This window comes from Momordica charantia (genome assembly GCF_013281855.1).
Source record: "Momordica charantia cultivar OHB3-1 chromosome 6 unlocalized genomic scaffold, Mcharantia_2.0 BLBB01000006.1, whole genome shotgun sequence".
Taxonomy (NCBI): Eukaryota; Viridiplantae; Streptophyta; class Magnoliopsida; order Cucurbitales; family Cucurbitaceae; genus Momordica; species Momordica charantia.
Genome location: NW_028275164.1, coordinates 16,587,079 through 16,605,881, shown reverse-complemented (window position 1 = coordinate 16,605,881; position 18,803 = coordinate 16,587,079). Strand labels below are relative to the sequence as shown.

General features: G+C 37.2%; 1 protein-coding gene across 1 annotated transcript; it reads left to right on the top strand.

Moving 5' to 3' along the window:
* The first annotated feature begins 11,130 nt into the window (after window positions 1-11,130).
* Window positions 11,131-11,505, top strand: LOC148210790 (uncharacterized). Its single transcript, XM_088125189.1, has one exon. The coding sequence runs from the start codon at window positions 11,131-11,133 to the stop codon at window positions 11,503-11,505; it is 375 nt and encodes a 124-aa protein (XP_087981315.1).
* The last annotated feature ends 7,298 nt before the right edge of the window (window positions 11,506-18,803 follow it).

Here is an 18,803-nt window from a genome sequence, read left to right as displayed (position 1 = left end):
ATAACGGGCAAAGATCGTTCAAACCTGAATAAGCATATTTTAAATGAGAAAGTAGGGGTCTCTTCTCCAATTCTGGAGGTTCAATGATGGAAGGTTGCAAGGCCTTCAAATCCACTATTATCGGGCAGCAAAAACTCAAAATGCTCAAATTGGGGCAAAATTGCGCCAGGCGCAATTTTGGATTCTTTTTCTACGGCCTCCAAATCTACTTCTAAGTATTCCACCATCATTTACTTGAGTTCTTTCATGATTGCCCCTATTGTAGAGCACTCCTCGACTTCATCCGGGAGACGCATCGCATCGAGGACATTTAAGGTTACTTGCTCATCATTGACCTTCATCGTGATCTCTCCTTTCCTAGCATTGAAAATCGTATCTCCAGTTGCTAAAAATGGCCTCCCAAGAATAATCGGCACCTCAAGATCTGCTTCACAATCCAAAATTATGAAATCGGAGGGAAAAATAAACTTATCAACTTTAACAAGCACATCTTCATCATTTTTTCCTTCCGGTTTCTTTATTGATCTATCAGCTAGTTGTAAAGTGACAGTAGTGGGACGAGCTTCTCCTATATTTAACTCTTTAAAGACAGAAAGAGGTATAAGATTAATGCTTGCTCCTAAGTCACACAATTATCTTCCTAGGTTTTTACCTCCTATTGATCAAGGGATAGTAAAACTACCTGGGTCCTTACACTTAACAGGCAATGGATTCCCTAGAGCATCACTACTACACTTTGTTAAGGCTACCGTCTCATGCTCACCTAACTTCTTAGCCAGATATGATGTCTTTTAAAAACTAGTGTAGTTAGGCATTTGTTCTAAAGCATCTATGAGAGGTATATGTATATACAACTGTTTTAGAATCTCAGAGAACTTCTTAAAATGACTATCCTGATTTTTTATCTAACCTTTGGAGGAAAGGTGGAGGAATCTTAATATTACCTCCCTGTGGAGTAGTGTTGGCTACTATGCTTACCTTTTTCCGCTTTCTTACCTGTTTCTTCTGAAACTTACGGTTCTGCTTTCTCTTCTTGTTGTGGATTGGAGGTGGATGCAGGAACAGGTGTAACTGCATCAATTTCTTCGTTTGGGAGTGAAGGTCCATCATAACTCCGCTTCTCGTGATAACCGCCTTACAGTGCTCCTTTCCCTAACGATCTAGCTTTGGGTTTTCTGTGTGTCCAGGTAATGTACCTTGGGGTCTACATTTCTGGTCATTAGCTATCTGCCCCACTTGCATCCCAAGCTTTTTATCGCAGCATCAGTTCTTGTCACGAACTCTTTCATCATGGCCTCCAAACTTGCATTGCTACCACTTTGGTGAGTAGTATTTTGACCACTTTGCTGATTGTATTGTTGAGGCTGCGACGCTGGTTGAGTTGGAAAGCAGAAGGACTGTAGTTTTGCTTGTATTGTTGAGCGGGTGCTTGCGCACCGCTACTAGCTAGTGTTTCAATATGGATTGAAGTTCCACTGGACACTTTGACCTACATAGAAAATAGACATTGGATTAGCTGGATAGTTCTCATACAAATGGTTATCGCCACAATAGACACAAGATATATCCGAAATTTGTAAAACATGAGAGGGTTCAGGTATCGCCGAACGACGGTTTTTGTTTCCTTCTCCATTGTCAACTGCTTTAAACATCTGGTTCATAGCTGCAATTTGGGCTTGCATTGAAGCTACTGTGTCTAACTCAAAGACTCCGGCTGATATTTGCTTCTCTAGTAATGACCTTCCTATTTCGCCTTGGTCATTAATGTCTGTCATCTTATTCAAGATATCAACGATCTCATTTACCAACTTCTCTAACAACGAGCATTGGCTGCGGTGTTTAACATCATCCTTGATGAACGATCCAGTCCTCTATAGAATTGTTCAATCTGCACACATGCGGGCAATCCATGGCTCGGGCATCTTCTCAGTAATACTTAAACACTCTCAGGCTTCTTGAACTGCTACGTTCTCCTCTCTTCTGTGAAAAGACACAATGTCCTCTCGAAGGTCCATGTTCCTAATCAAGGTGTGGTACTTTGCCAAAAATTTCTCCGTAAGCTCCGCCCATGTGTTGATAGAATTTGGTTCTAACGCGTTTAGCCAAGTCCTTGGACCTTTCCTAAGAGAAAAAGGAAACATTTTTAATCTTAGTGCATCCTTAGAGACGCCAGGAAGTTGAAATGCACTAGCTATTTCAATAAAGGATTTGAGATGGAATTAAGGATCTCCATTAGTCAATCCTCCGAACTGGCCCATTGTCTGTAACATCTGGAACATGACTGATTTGAGCTCGAACTGTGCGGCTTGGGGTAAAGGCTTACTTATCCGTGAATTTAGGTTGTGGAACGCATGAGTGAAATAATTCCGCATGGCTACATCTCGATGTCTGCTAAAAGGATCAGATTGGGAATTTCTCCTGCTCGGTTTAATGCTCCTTCACCTGCCATATCTCCATTCACAGGTGGATTTTGTGGTGGTGGAGGATCTTGTGGATTTCTATTTATCTTGATGGTCTCTTCTTCTTCAACTTCTTTCTCTTTTTTTACTTTCTTTCTCTTTTCTCAACCTCTGCTCATGCCTTCTCTCCTCTTAAGGGTTCTTTCCATCTTTGGATCAAAGGTCAACCAATCAGACCTTGTGCTCATACACAACTCCCTTAAATGTTAGATATAACAATTAAGTCCAATGACAGAGGTATGCAACAACACACAATGAAACAATTCACTTGATAAGAATATAATTTGAAAACTTAAGTCCCCGGCAACGACGCCAAAAACTTGTTGGGACTTTCTCCCTTTAAAAAGATAGATACTCTCGTGCAAGTGCACACGGTCACAAGTAATACTTGGAAGTAATCCAAGGTCGAGTCCTCAGGGACTTGTTGCTTTTCAAAATCAAGTAATGCAGTGAAATAGTTCAAATATGCAATTGTGATGTAGGAAGAAAAAATGTGATGAAATGTTGTCGATTGAGGTTTTAACTAACAAGCAATTTAATGAAACTCAACCTCCTTGTCTCCTACCTTAGTTTTGATGCAAAACATGGAAAACACACTATGTTGGGAAAATGCACCAGGCACAATTCCTGACTTTTCTTGGGATTTGAGTTCTACTCTTTCGCTACTGCTTTTGGTTGATGCACAGACTAAGGTAACCTACAATCATATTCCTATGTGTGATTACAATCTTAGAGAATATCTACCAACTCATTTGCATTATGGGTCAGAGGGCCTATGCCTACGACCATGTTTTATGCGCTTATTCCTAAGTCAAATCCCATATTGGTTTCCTATTATTTTACCTAACTCACCTTTCCCAAGGTTGGACTTTAGTGTATGAATAAAGTTCCCACTGGCCAAATGGAAAAAGGACTAAATAGAAGTTTTTAGAAACCACCCAAAAAAGTGTCAGGCGCAATCTAGCCAAAATCCCGAGCGTGTTGAAAATCAAATCATTTGACGAAGGCATTCAACAAGGAGGTTGATAACTAATTTAGAACATAATTAAATGAAAGTAAATGCACGAAAACATAAAGAAAGTATTTTTCGTTGAATTTAAATGAATAATAAGTCGTACAAGGAGTTATAGCTTGACCCTCTTCTCTCTCGAGCGTGAAGGGAGTTGAAACTCGCTAAAGAACTTTAAAAGAACAAAATGAACAAATAACGGAAGTAGGAACTTGAATTAAAAGCAATACAAAGGTAAAGCGTGAAATACAAAAAATTAACAACTAGAACATGAATATAAACCCTAAAAACGTGTTCTACAACTAGAGAGTATCTAAAAGAAGATGAAATGAAGCTTGGAAAGGATGATTTGCTCATGGATGGATGGCTTCCTTTTTATAGCACCATAGGTTGGTTGAAACTCCCTTCCATTTTAGGTGGAAAAGGGTTGAGATCCACCTGACCACCTCACTTGGACTTGGACTCACGCGTTTTGAACATGTGGGAAATGTCCTCCTTGCCCTTCATTAATCAAAACGTGCGTTTTGACAATTTGTCCTCCAAAAATGCGCTCGGGCGCAATTCTGCAAAAACAGAATTCTGTTATTTTCTTCCAACTTTGACTGCATTTATCTCATATTTTTCCTAAAGTAACATAGTTTGACTTTTATGCAGAATAATCTATGCATGTTCTACTTTAAGAAAATGTGGTCCTTTTTGGTAAATAATAATTGGGAAAGGAGTAAAAAATGTGGTCAAGCAGGGCTACCGACACATGTTTCTACAGTAAAAAGTCAACCCTAACACAAAAGCACTAACAGCAGCAGTTGGTGGCTTTCGGCATCTATCCATAACACTTAGAAGCTCGATATACGCAACCCACATCCACTCGAGTTAGGCCTGAGTTACCCGCACCTAAACGAAGTCGATTTTGCAGTAATGGATGTTGCAAGACCCTTTATAATGGATTTCAACTGGAATTTTTGTTTTAATTATTTTTGTTTGTCTATTGATGCTTAGGTATTGAATCAACGCAAGATTTAGAAGCGTAGTTGTGGGTAAGTAGCACCAAGGGGTGGGTTCGTGCGTTATTGAGTGTTAATGGAAGGGTTTCGTGCTAAGTTTTGTATCTTAATTTATCTCATGTATATAGAAATTGGTAGGCTTGGTTTGTCAACTAATAGTGGATAATGTTGGGTTGCATGTTTTTTTTTATATACATTATGAAAACGTATCGCTTTTAATTGTTAGGTATGACTGGAAAGTTTTTTATTAGTATGGTTGGAAGTGATTAATCTCTGACGTTTGAAAACATGTTTTAGATGAAATACATGTGTAAATTTTATATTATTTAGTTTTAGGATTACTTAGTTGAAGCTGTTGGGTTATTGCTTTTGCTTTGTACGATGAAAACCATGCTGGAAAATTGTGTTGTGACTAGAAGGGTGAATGGCTTATAGATGTCTTGGAGGGATTAGTTAGAGTTGTCTAGAGTGGTGGAACGGACTAGTTGCTTGTTATTCTGTGATATGCCTAAAGTGAAAATGCAGATTAGTCGTTTGGTTATTCAAAGCTCTTACAGTGGGTGAGTTTCGGATTATGTGATAGAATCCTAGCGGAGGACTATGATTCAAATGTGTGGTTTATCGTGTGATGAAAAGTTGATATACGAGTTTCATGGCCTCGTGGGCAATGGTCGAGGCAGTTACATCACTACTAGGTGTCGAGGCTCCAGGAGCAAAAGGCTGGGGTTTGATAGACCAGTCTTGGTAGAGCTGAGTCTCGAGGGTGTTGGGCGAGAAGCAACTCAAGGCCTTGGGCATGATGAGTCTAATTGATTATGAGTATTGGTTCTTGACGTGGTGGCGGTCAAGGACCAATACGCTGAGTAGTCGTTGGGGCCTTGGGCATAAATGTCAAGGGTCGATGCACAGTTCAAGGCCTTGGGGATAAATGGCAAGGTCGAACACCAAGTTTCTGTAGATGAGTGTCGGGATTTTGTGGATAAATGTCAAGGGCCGATATGACTAGAAGAATTAGACTTGGAAGACTAACATAGTGTGATGGTTATAAGCAACAGTTCATGGCCTTAGGGATAAATGGCAAGGTCGAACGCCAAGCTTCTGTAGAGGGATGTCGGTACCTTGGGGATAAATGCTAAAGGCCGATACGCCTCGAAGAGTTAGGCTTTCAGTACTAACTCAGGGTGTTGGGCGAGAAGCAACTCGAGGGAGTTAGAGACTAGTGGACCGTGTGATCGAAGCCACAAGAGTTCTGGCGTTTGGATGTTTGTGTTGAAATGTTAATTTACTGTTAGTATTTCTCGATGTTTTATTCTCTAGTTATTGTGTTGGATGTTGCTGTGATTACGAGCATGTTGTTTTGTGAATAGTTAGTGAGGGCTACTTACGGAGTATTTTATATACTCACCCCCCCCCCTCTACCTTAATTGTTTCACGTGTAAACAGGATCTTTGACCGTGGTGATGACATGAAGAAGGTTTGACCGAGGGAGGACCACTAGCTGCGTTTTGTCTAGGATAGCTGAATTGTAGTTTCATTGCTAGGCGTTAGGAACTTATTGAAATGGTGTACTAGATATTGGTTTTTGACTCACGGAACGTTTTTCTCTTTTTGGCGAACCGTTATTTTTTTTTAATTACTTGAGTCCCTAATGTATTTTGGGTTTGTTGGACAAATTGATTGTTCTTTTTCTCTTATTAGATTACTAGCCACTGAGGCAGAACATGCGTTCTTTAGGAATTGGTTGTGGTATGAACCCCACGGTTGTTCTTAAAACAATTGCTTTGTGTCTTTTTGTTGGAGAGGGGCTGAATAGGGAAGGTGATAGCATTACCTCGAAATTTCATGTCGAAAATTTCAAGGACATCATACTTTATGTTTCCCTTAATGGAAAAGGGTGAATAGGTAATATGTTAACGTTACCTCGTTTGTCGTAGTGAAATTCGGGGGAGTTACAATTCTTTGGCTAATCAACACGCAACGTGTGAGTTTATCAACAAGCTATATGGAGATGGTGCGCCTTCCCTCCCGAACGAGCTCAAGGTTGATTTGAATGGATGTTAATCCCACGACGGAAACAAAGATCTTGTTCTTGAATTTTGAGGAACAAAACACACAAATGAAAAGGGTGAAGAGATGTGAACCAACCCGGAGCGGAAGCGGATCTCCGTTGCTGTTTTTCGGGATACAAAATCGGATTTCAAAGAAGAAAAATACAGAGAAACTTTACCTTTGAAGAACGTTTCTTCAACACGAGTTTTCCTCGAACACCACCACTAATTTGGTACCGAGCTCTTTGAGGGCCTTTCTTTATCCATTCACGCTAAAAGGTAGCTAACTCTTTCTTGCTTGAAAGAAAGAAGACATGCCTCGACTTGCCCCACGGACCGATGGGGTCTTTTCAAAGCACGAATAGAACGATCTAAAGGGGATTTCTTCACGCTATCCTCTTGGGTCTCGGGATCGTATTGGTGGGAGCAATCCTTTGGTACGAGAAGGAAAAATCAAGAGAAAGAGCTTGATTTTTTAGAGAAAAACAATGGTCTTTTTTTCCTTAGTTGTGTTCTGTTTTCTCCAACCATTGAAGAAGAAGAACAATGACGTGGGATAACTCCCCACGTCACAGCAAACCCCCCACTCCTCTGCAATTTTGGAGGGGAGTTAATATTAATAATAATTTAATATAAATATATATATAATATATATATAATAATTAAAATATATATATAATAATTATTATTATATATATAATTAATTAATCAAATTAATTAATATAATTAATTATTAATCCAATTAATAATATATATATACATAAATAATTAACACTTAATTATTTATTATGAAATTAGAATCATATTCTAAAACATTTCTCTCGTATAACCTATAGTTTTAATGTACATCTCATGCACATTATTTTTAACCTATAGTTTTTAATATGAATCTATTCATATTAATTTTATTTGAATCTCATTCAAATAATATCTCTCATAATATATAGTTTTAATTTACAATTAACTATATATTATAATGTATCAAAATACATATAATCCCTTAAGTAATTTGAACAATTCAAATTCTTCCAAAAATTTGATCCTCGTTTTACCCGTTATGAGCTAGCAAGGGAACCTAATGGACCTACAGATCCGAAGCTCCAACGATGTAAGATTAATCGGTCAAACTCATTGACCGAGTTAATCTAGATTCGTTAACTACGGGTCATTCCACTAAAGACCCGCAGTTGCACTCTTCTCACTGCATAATGTTTTCGTGTCCATGGATATACGACCATTAATGACGAGTCAATTCTTCACGAGTGTTCGTAACTCAAGTTGGGTCAAATTACCGTTTTACCCCTAAGTTACATCTATTCTTAAACACCACTGCTCCTCTAATGAACAACCGGTTATGGTCCAACCAATGACCAGAAGTCCCTCTCGGCCAATGAGAGGGTGGGGCCCCTTGTTCAAGTCCCGGAGTCAGCATTTAAGGGAACACTCATCTACTCCCCTGAAGTCGGGGAGGAGTGAATTCCATCTTGAGAAGTTATATTACTAGCTCCCCACTCGGTCTCATCCCCAAAATTGTAGGAATGTTGAGTCGGCGACTCGGGCCACTGATTGGCGTTATGCTGAACGCACGCACTAAGCGTGGTAACAATTCTATAGATGCAAGGGCACACCTGTCAGAGTAATATAAAATGGATGGAGTATCCAAGTATCGATCGCAAGGACTTCTAAATAATTTCCAAACTCTAAAGTTTTAATGAATAGTGAACGTTGAAATGAGTGATTTTGTAAAATGGGAAGTGGTCACAAATAATGGTTTTGGATTTGGGATTTGGTCTTATAATGGTAAAACCTAGCCCGAATTACTTCAAGTTAGCCAACAAAGAATCAAGGATATGCTAAGGACGATATGCATTTTACTTTAGGAACCAACGACTACGTTTTTTTTCTTGACTTATGTCTAAGCAAGTTCAAAGTCCTAAGACATTCCCTAATATGTCTATTATGAGAGATATCTTAGTTTTAGGATGGAAATAGTCGCAACCTCGGTTAAGGTCCTATGTCTAGGCTACTTAAGCGGAACCCTTATGTCTAAGGCGCTCCTCTCCTCGGTTTAACCACTCAACAATGCAAATAAGCAACCTTTTCAGTATTGACTTGTTAAGACTTACAGTGGCCTTCTCTAAATCATAACTTTTTGGAAAAACATGTTGAGCAATGAATGGAAAGCAAAAACACTACTTCTTAGCAACCCTTTTTAGAAATAAAAGGCTAACTATCCATAACCGGGCTAGAGACGGGAATTTAGAAAGACATATTGAAGAAAATACAGCAAGTAAAATGGTTGAAATTGGAATGCATGTGTGAACAACAAAAGTTAACTAACGGAGAGTTTTTATCGGGATTGAGAGCTTCGCCCTTCTCTTTCAAGCAAGGGGGAGTGTCACGTGCTCTTTCCTCCAAAAACACAACTCTCTTAACTAAAAATAAAGTAAAGGCAAATGGAAGATAAGCAAAGTGTTGGATTTTTATATACTTGAATAAGTAGAAAATAACTAAGTACAAATAGAAACAAAACAAAGCTCAATAAAGGAATGTAAAGTGCTCGGGATTTAAAAACCAAAAGCAACTAATGAAAGCAACTCAAAAGTACTTAGAAAGCAACAAAGAAACACTAAAAATGATCAAGAGAAGGAGCAAGGCTTGATGCATTTGGTGGAGAAGCTGCTGGAATTTATAGCTGTGCAGAATTGGTTAGGTAGGTCCTAAAACGATGGTGAATCACCTATTTCCAACTCTTTTGACTGACCAAATCGTGCTCAAACTCATAGTGGAACACTTCTTCTACACGTATGCATCGGTTGGAACTACCAAAACGCATTGGAAGACGCGTTTCATTAAGGGCAAAGTTGGAAGAAAACTGTTTTTCTGCAGGCTTCCCAGGCGCCTGACGCCTCCCATGATGTTTTTTTCGTCTTTTTGCTTCTTTTGATTAATTTCCACTCCCAAATGGTCCTAAAATGTCATAAATATAATATAAGCCAACCACAAACCATCATATATGAATTTGCATGAATTGGAACTCAAACAACCGAGAAAAAGTCCGAAACAAAGTTAAAACATAGTAAAAACAGCATCTAAAACCTTCTTTTTACGCATGTAAACAAGCATAATCAGCCACTCTCACCCATACAGATTGAAGGACGAGCCCTCACGGGCAGGAGTCCATAACTCACTTACGATTGAGAATGAGTTGCCTGGTCATCCTAAGAAATAGCAACCTATTAGTTAAAGGTGTTACATCTAAAGATTGCCTATTTCGTGGTCTAGTCTTATACAAACTCATTGTATAGGATACCCCCACTCGCATATCTCCACACGAACGACCTGGATCGAGTCGTCTGTAACCTTTACAGAGTGGGCCGTATCCATAGTGTTGCCAGGATAAGGTACCACAGCCTTATCCATATACTATAGACCCTTTAGGTTATTCACGGGACATTATCCATTCATATATCAGGGTATATCAAATATATACCCGTATATCACTATATACCCAGTATATATTATGTCCCGATTACATTCAAATAACCTTGGATGTTTAGTTTATTGGATTTGGACAATGCAATGCTATGTTTCAACAACAACAAATTTATTGAATAAAACTTTATTGAATATACATTTATTTTTACATAATACAAACTACAAGTTTAGGGCAACACACCCAACAAAGGGAAATAAAGGGGAAGAAATTAACTTACTTTTGAAGACATTTTCTTCAAGATTCCCCAATAATCAATCCATTTCACCACCACCGATCTTCTCGGCTATTTCTGGGGTACGAGAATCTGCTTGTGGAAGCAACGAACTTGAAAAAATGGGTTAGAGAGAGCTTGAGAAGAGAAAATTGTTGGAGAGGTTTTCCCTTCTTCTATTATGTTTTATGTAGAATGTTTATGCAAAAAACAATATGACATGGGGAGTTACCCCACGTCATAGCAAACCACCCCACTCACCTTAAATTAAGCAGAGTAATGATTAATATTAATATAATTGATATTAATAATTAATAATTAACATATATGAAAATTATTAATCTTATTAATTAATCAATTATTAATCTAATTAAAATTAATTAATTAATTATATATATATTAATTGAATAAAAATTTAACACTTAATTATTTATTCCCAAAATAGAATCATATTCTAAAGCAATTATCATGTATAACTTATAGTTGTAATGTATGTCTTACACATTATTTTAACCTATTTTTTAATATCAATCCTATTCATATTGATTTTTATTTGAATCTTATTAAAAAAATTTATCACATGGTATATAGTTTCAATGTGGAATTAACCATATATTATAATTTACCATTATACATATAATCCCTTGAGCAATTTGAACATATAAAAATTTTCCAAGAAACTTGATCCTCATTTTACCTGTTGTCAGCTAGCAAGGGGACATAATAGACCTACAGATCAGAAGCGTCAATTATACGAGACTAATCAGTCAAACTCATTAACCGAGTTAATCAACATTCGTTAACTACGGGACACTCCACTAATGGAAAACGAACCTTAACACCATATTTGTGGTAGATTATCTCAACTTCATCTTAATTAACGAGTGTCCTCAGGCTCCCATGCCTAATGCAGTCCGATCGAATCGGGATACCTATGACAGATGGATCAGGGCCGATGACAAGGCGGTCTACATCTTGGCAAGCATATATGATGTGCTAGCCAAGAAGCATGAGAGTATTGTCACCGCAAGGGAGATCATCGCTAATTGCGGGACATCTTTGGACAACTGTCCATTCAAGCTCGGCACGATGCTCTCAAGTTCATTTAATTCCCATATGAAAGAGGAAACATCAGTGCAAGAACATGTTCTCAGTCTGATGGTCCACTTTAATGTGGCTGAAGTGAATGGGGCCGTCATAGACGAAGGGAGCCAGGTCAGCTTATCTTGGAATCTCTTCCAAAGAGTTTCCTACGATCCCGCAGCAATGCTGTGATGAACAAGATAGAGTACAACCTTACCACGCTCTTGAATGAGTTGTAGATCTTTCAGTTTCTAATGAAAACTATGGGACAGGAGGGGGAGGCAAATGTGGCCATCTCAGGTTCGACCTCAGGAACCAAATCTATGCATTTTCTTTTTGGAAGTAAGACTCTCAAGAAGAAGAAGAAGAACAGTGGTAAGGGGGTTAAAGCTGACCCTACTGCTGCTGCAAAGAAAGGTAAAGCCAAAGTTGCACACAAAGGAAATTTTTCTACAATAACGTGGATGGGCACTAGAAAAGAAACTGCCTGAAATACTTGGCTGAGAAAAAGAAAGCCAAAGAAGGTAATATGATTTACTTGTTCTTGAAACTTGCTTAGTAGAGAATGATGATTTTGCCTGGATACTGGATTCAGGGGCCACTAACCATGTTTCCTTTTATTTTCAGGAAATTAATTCCTGGAGGTAGCTTGATGTTGGGGAGATGTCGTCTCAACAATCGTAGTGGGAGACCTAAATTTGTTTTTAGACAAGAATACATATATATTATTTGATAATGTGTATGTAGTTCCCAAAATAAAGAGGAACTTAATTTCAATTTCTTGTCTACTGAACAATGTTATGTTATTTCCTTTCCATTATGCGCGAGTGTTCATTTCATGAAATGATGTTAATATTTGTTATGCAAAACTCGAAAACAACTTATATGCATTGGGTGTGTTGCCCTAAACTCGAAAGTTGTAATTATGGAAAAACAAATTTATATTCAATAAAGTTGTTGTTTAATATTCAATAAATTTTTTGTCGACTTTATAGCATAGCATTGTCTAAATCAAGTAAACTAAATATCCAAGGTTATTATCATGTAACCGGGACAGTATATATACTAGGTATATTTTGATATACTCTCGATATACAAGTGGATAATGTCCCGGAAATAACCTAGAAGGTCTATAGTATATGGATAAGGCTGGGTCCCTTATCCTAGCAACATTACGGATAAGGCCAGCTATGTAAATGTTACAGACGACCCGATCCAGGTTGTTCATGTGGAGACATGCGAGTGGGGGTATCCTTTACAATGAGTTTGTATAAGATCGAACCACGAAATAGCCAATCTTTAGATGTAACGCCGTTAACTAACAGCTTGCTATTTCATTGGATGACCAGGCAATTCATTATCAATCCTGAGTGAGTTATGGACTCCAGCCTATAAGGGCTCGTCTTTTGATATGTATGGGTGAAAGTGGCCCGAGTCGTCGACTCAACATTCCTACTATTTTGGGGACGAGAACGAGTGCAGAGCTGGGGACATAACGACACAGATGGAATTCACTCCTCCCCGACTTTAAGAGAGTAGATGTGTTCTTTTAAATGTTGATTCCGGGACTTGAACAATGGGCCCCACCCTATCACTGGCCAGAGAGGGACTTCTGATTCTTGGTCGGACCATACCCGATTTGTTCATTAGAGGCGCAGTGGTATTTAAGGAGTAAGATGTAACTCAGAGGTAAAATTGTAATTTGACCAGCTTGAGTTACGAGCATTCGTGAAGGATTGACTTGCCATTAATGGTTGTACATCCGTCGACATGAAATTATTCTGTAGTGAGAAGAGTGCAGTTGTAGGTCTTTAGTGGAGTGACTCCTAGTTAACGAATGTTTATTAACTCGGTTAATGAGTTTGACCGATTAATCTCGTATTGTTGGAGCTTCTAATCTGTAGGTCCATCAGGTCCCCTTGCTAGCTTAGAACGGGTAAAAACGAGGATCAAGAATTATGAAATAATTTGAAATGTTCTAATTAGATACAGCGAATGTATATATATGTATATTGATACATTAATATATAGTTAGTTCTAAATTAAAACTATATATTATGAGAGAAATTATTTGAATGAGATTCAAATAAATCAATATGAATAAGATTCATATTAAACTACAGGTTAAAAATAATGTGCATACGATGTACATTATGACTATAGGTTATACGAGAAAAACATTAGAAATGATTCTATTTTTGAAATAAATAATTAATTGTTAATTATTTATTATTTGATCAATATATATATATATATATATATATATAATTAGATATATATTAATTGTTTTTAGATAATAATTAATAATCTTAATTAATTAATAAGACTAAATTAATTTATATAAATTATTAATTATTAATATTAATGTAATTAATACTAATTTGATAATAATATTAATATTAACACCCCTTTGCTTAATTGCATAGGAGTGGGAGGATGGTTATGACGTGGTGAGTTACCCCACGTCATCTTTGTTTTGTCTACAGAATAGTTTTACAAAAAACAGGACTGATGAACTTCCGTCCACGATTTCTCTCTTGGAAAAAACGCTATCAAAATCCCTTTAGGCTTCCAATTCGTTGCTCCCAGAAGCAAAGATTCTCGTTCCCAGATGATAGCAGGAATGCCGGTGGTGGTGTTCGTTGTTGATTTAACAGGAGAAAAGTTCTTCAAATATAAAGGAAAAACTTTCCCCTGTATTTTTCCTCTTTTCCATATGTGGGTTTGGTTTCTCAAAATTCAAGAACAAGATCGTCGTTTCCACTGCACATTTGTACCTTCAATATGTGTTAAGACGAACCATAACTACAACAATTTAAATACAATGTTGTTTAAAAATGCTAAAACTCAACACAAAAGGCAAAAAACTTCTCCAAAAGAAAATACCTATCTTTGCCACTTAAGATTAAGTCACATAAATCTCAATAGAATTGGGAGAATGGTTAGGAGTGGACTTCCAAGCGAGTTAGAAGATGACTCCTTACCTCCATGTGAATCTTGTTTTGAAGATAAGATGAAAAAAGACCTTTTATTAGGAAAGGTTATAGAGCCAAAAAACCCTTGGAGCTGGCACATTCAGACCTTTGTGATCTGATGAATGTTAAAGCAAGGTGAGGGTATGAGTATTTCATCTCTTCATAAATGATTTTCAAGGTATGGATATCACTACCTAATTCAACATAAGTCTGAAGCCCATTAAAAGTTTAAGGAGTACAACTGAAATTGATAACCAATTAGATAAGACGATAAAGACACTTTGATCTGATCAGGGTGGAGAGTATATGGAGTTGCGATTCTAAGACTATATGAGAGAACATGAATTATATCCCAACTCTCAACACTTGGTACACCTCAACAAATAAGTGTACAAAAAAAGAGAAATAGAACCCTGTTAGACATGGTTCAATCTATGACAAGCTATGCTTAATTGCCTGCCTCGTTATGTGATTATGTAGTAGAGACCGCAGTATTCATTTTGAACACAGTTCCATCAAAAGTGTTTATGAAACCCTTTTGAACTATGAATAGGACATAAATCTAGTTTACAACAATCGCTTCAGGATTTGGGGATGTCCAGCACATGTGTTAGTGACAAATCCGAAAACTGTAATCTCGTTCAAAAGTGTGTCTATTCGTAGGTTACCCCAAGGAAACGAAAGGTCGACTTTTCTTCGATCCACAAGAAAACAAAGTGTTTGTATCGACAAACGCTAGATTCTTGGAAGCTACACATACATCAACAAGAGTTGTTTATAAAGTTAGCACTTCAACAAAGTTGTTGATGGCTCTAGTACTTAACGTCAGTCACATCCATCTGAAGAGTTGAGAGTGCTTCGACGTAGTAGGAGGATTGTGTCACAACCTGATCGCTACATGGGTTTAATAGAACCCAGGTCGTCATACCTTATGATGGTTTGAGGATCCATTGACTTACAAAAAGCAATGGAAGAAGTTGATAAGGACAAATGCGTCAAAGTTATGGACTTTGAAATGGATTCTATGTACTTCAATTCCGTCTGGGACCTTATAGATCAACCTTATGGGGTCAAACCTATAGGTTGTAAGTGGATCAACAAGAGACACGAGGCATCGAAGGAAAGGTACAAACCTTTAAGGCTTGACTCGTGGCAAAGGGTTACACCCAAATGAAAAGGGTTGATTATGAGGAAACCTTCTCCCCGGTTGCCATGCTAAAGTCTATAATAATACTCTTGTCCATTGCCACGTTTTATGACTATGAAATTTGGCAAATGGATGTCAATACTGCTTTTCTTAATAGCATTCTTGAAGACAGTATTTATATGTCTCAACTAGAAGGGTTCATTAAGCAAGGTCAAGAGCAAAAGGTTTGCAAGCTTAAAAGATCCATTTTATGGATTAAAATAAGCACCTTCATCTTGGAATATAAGATTTGATACTGAAATCAAGTTTCATGGTTTTGACCAGAATGTTGACGAGCCTTATTTATACAAGAAGATCATCAACAACACTGTAGCTTTCTTGGTGTTGTGTGTGGATGATATCCTACCTATTAAAAATGACGTAGGTTTCCTAACTGACATTAAGAAGTGGCTAGCAACTGAATTCCAAATGAAATATTTCGGAGACGCTGAGTTTGTTATGGGGAATGACTTATTTGATAACATGCTTGTCATATATTTGATGCATAATTTTAAGAAAGGTTTACAACCTTTTAGGCATACAATCTCTCTGTCTAATGAACAATGTCCTAAAACACCTCAACAAGTTGAAAACATGAGATGTGTTCCCTATGCTTCAGTCGTGGGCAGCCTGATATATGCCATGTTCTGTAATAGGCCTGTCATTTGCTATGCAATAGGGATTATTAGTATGTATCAATCCAATCCAGGATATGATCAACTGGACTGCCGTTAAGCGAGTCCTCAAGTATATTAGGAGAACGAGGAACTATATGCTGGTGTACGGCGCTAAGGATTTGATCCTTACAAGATACATTTACTATGACTTCCAACGTGATAAGGATTCAAGGAAATCCACTTGGGGATCAGTTTTTACTTTTAATGAAGGAGTTGTAGTACGACGGAGCATCAAACAAAGATGCATCGCAGACACCACAATGGAGGTCAATATGTTGCCACTTTTGAAGCAGCAAAGAGGCGATGTACTAAAAAGTTCTTAACTGATTTAGAAGTTGCTCCAAACATGACTTTGTTGTTGCTTTAGGGGATAACATTACTGATCCGTTTACACAGGCTCTTACGGCTAAAGTGTTCGAGTGTCATCTAGAAAGTCGACCGACGAGATATGTAAAATATATTATAGGGCATGTGGGAGACTTGTAAGGTGGTAGTCTATGCCCTAGTTTATTGTATTTGTACTTTATTGTACAACCCGCCGTTACTTTTAGATTTTGTACACCCCACAAGAGTTTAGTTCAAGTGGGAGTTTGTTGAGTTTTATGCCCTAAACTCGTGAGTTGTAAACATAAACAAATATTCATTCAATAAGGTTGTCATTGAGGTTTCTCTTAGAGTTGCATTAATCCAAATCCAATAAACTAACATCCGAGGTTATGTCATGTAACTGAAAGAGTATATAACAGAAATACAGTATGTATTTAATATAAAACTATATATTTGATATACATGTATATATATACATTATATATCGGTATACAGGTGGATAATGTTCCAGTAGTAACCTAAAGGTCTATAGTATATGGATAAGATTGGGTATACCATATGCTAGTAACACTATGGATATGGCTCACTTTGTAATAGTTACAAATGATTTGATCCAGGTCGTTCATGTGGAGACATGAGAGTGGGGGCATCCTATACAATTAGTTTGTATAAGACCAGACTGCGAAATATTAATCTTTAGCTGAAACACCGTTAGCTAATAGATTAATATTTCATACGATGACCTGGTACCAAGCTCGATCTCAATCTTGAGTGAGTTATGAACTTCTGCCTGTTAGAGCTCGTCCTTTGATTTTGTATGGGTGAGAGTGGCCCGAGTCCGCCGGCACAATATTCCTACCATTTTTGGGACGAGACCAAATGGGGAGCTGGAAACATAACTACAAAAGATGGAATTCACTCATTCCTAAATTTAGGGTAAGTAGACGAGTGTTCTGTTAACTGGTCAAAATCTGAGGCCTAAGAGGGACTATAGGACTTGAACAGGGCCACATCCCTAACTGTCCTGAAGGGACTCCCAGTTAATGGTCGGACCATAACCAAGTTGTTCATTAGAAGATCAGCGATACTTAAGGTCCAAGATGGTGAAACGATAATTTGATTCAGTTGTGGTTACGAACACTCGTGAATGTTTAACTTGCCGTTAATGGTCAAAATCCATGAACGCAAAATATTTTACAGTGAAAAATGCAATTGTGGCTCTTTAGTGGAGTGACCAACCGTTAACGAATGTTGATTAATATGGTTAATGAGTTTAATAAATTATCTCGTATCGTTGGAGCTTCCGATCTGTAGGTCCATTGGGTCTCCTTGTTAGCTAGTACAGGAAAGTTGAAAATATTTAGTCTTTAAAAGAATTTGAATTGTTTCAAATTAGTTAAAGGGAATTAAGGTAATTGTATGAGATAAAATTAATATAATGTATGTTGATATATCATGGTATAAGATTAATTTTGAATTGGATTCAAAATTATGAGAGATCGATATTATAATTGATTATAAGATGATTTATTAATTTAGTTTAATTTAATTTAATATGATTTATTAATTGATGGAATATAATAATTTGGTTGAATTAAATTTTTTTTTGTAATTAATAAATTATTTAACTGATTATTAATTCAATTAAAATGTTTTAAAAATTAATTAAATAACAAAAAAAATGGGAGGAAAAACTCCCACTTTCCACCATTAATGGTGGGAAGTGGGGAAATGGTGGGTAGGGAAGTGGTGACTTCCCCCTCACTCTTCGTCCCTTATAAAAGTGAGATTCTCTCTTATACCAAGTTTTAATAAGTTTCCCAAAACTCTAACTAGAAAACGCTTTCTCCATCTCTTGATTCCCTCTCAATTTATAAGACGGTTCCTATAACCGAGTTCTTAACATCTGGAGGATAGTGAGGAAGACTTTTGGGTGGCGTTGGTGTCTACATTGAAGAGGTGTCTTCAAAAGTATGTTTCACTAACTTTCTTTTAAGCATGCTTATGTCTTTTATTTGTTGTAATTCCAAAACAAGATCGAATCACACGCATCCACACGCTTCCGATGTGGGATTCGATCCCTTCAGACCTAAGATCATATATCATTAGTATAGTGTTTAGGTTCGATTTCCATTGTTTTGTAGTTCTCACCGTTAAGTTTTCCCGAGGGTAAAGTGTGTATCGATGTAGACATGCAGAAAATAAAACAAACTTATATTAGTTTCATCAATTGTCCTTTAACCCAATCAAATTGAGCAAAAATAATTAAGCACCCTAACAAATTGTTTTGCAACGATGCATCAGTGATTTAGAATAATAAGCCAT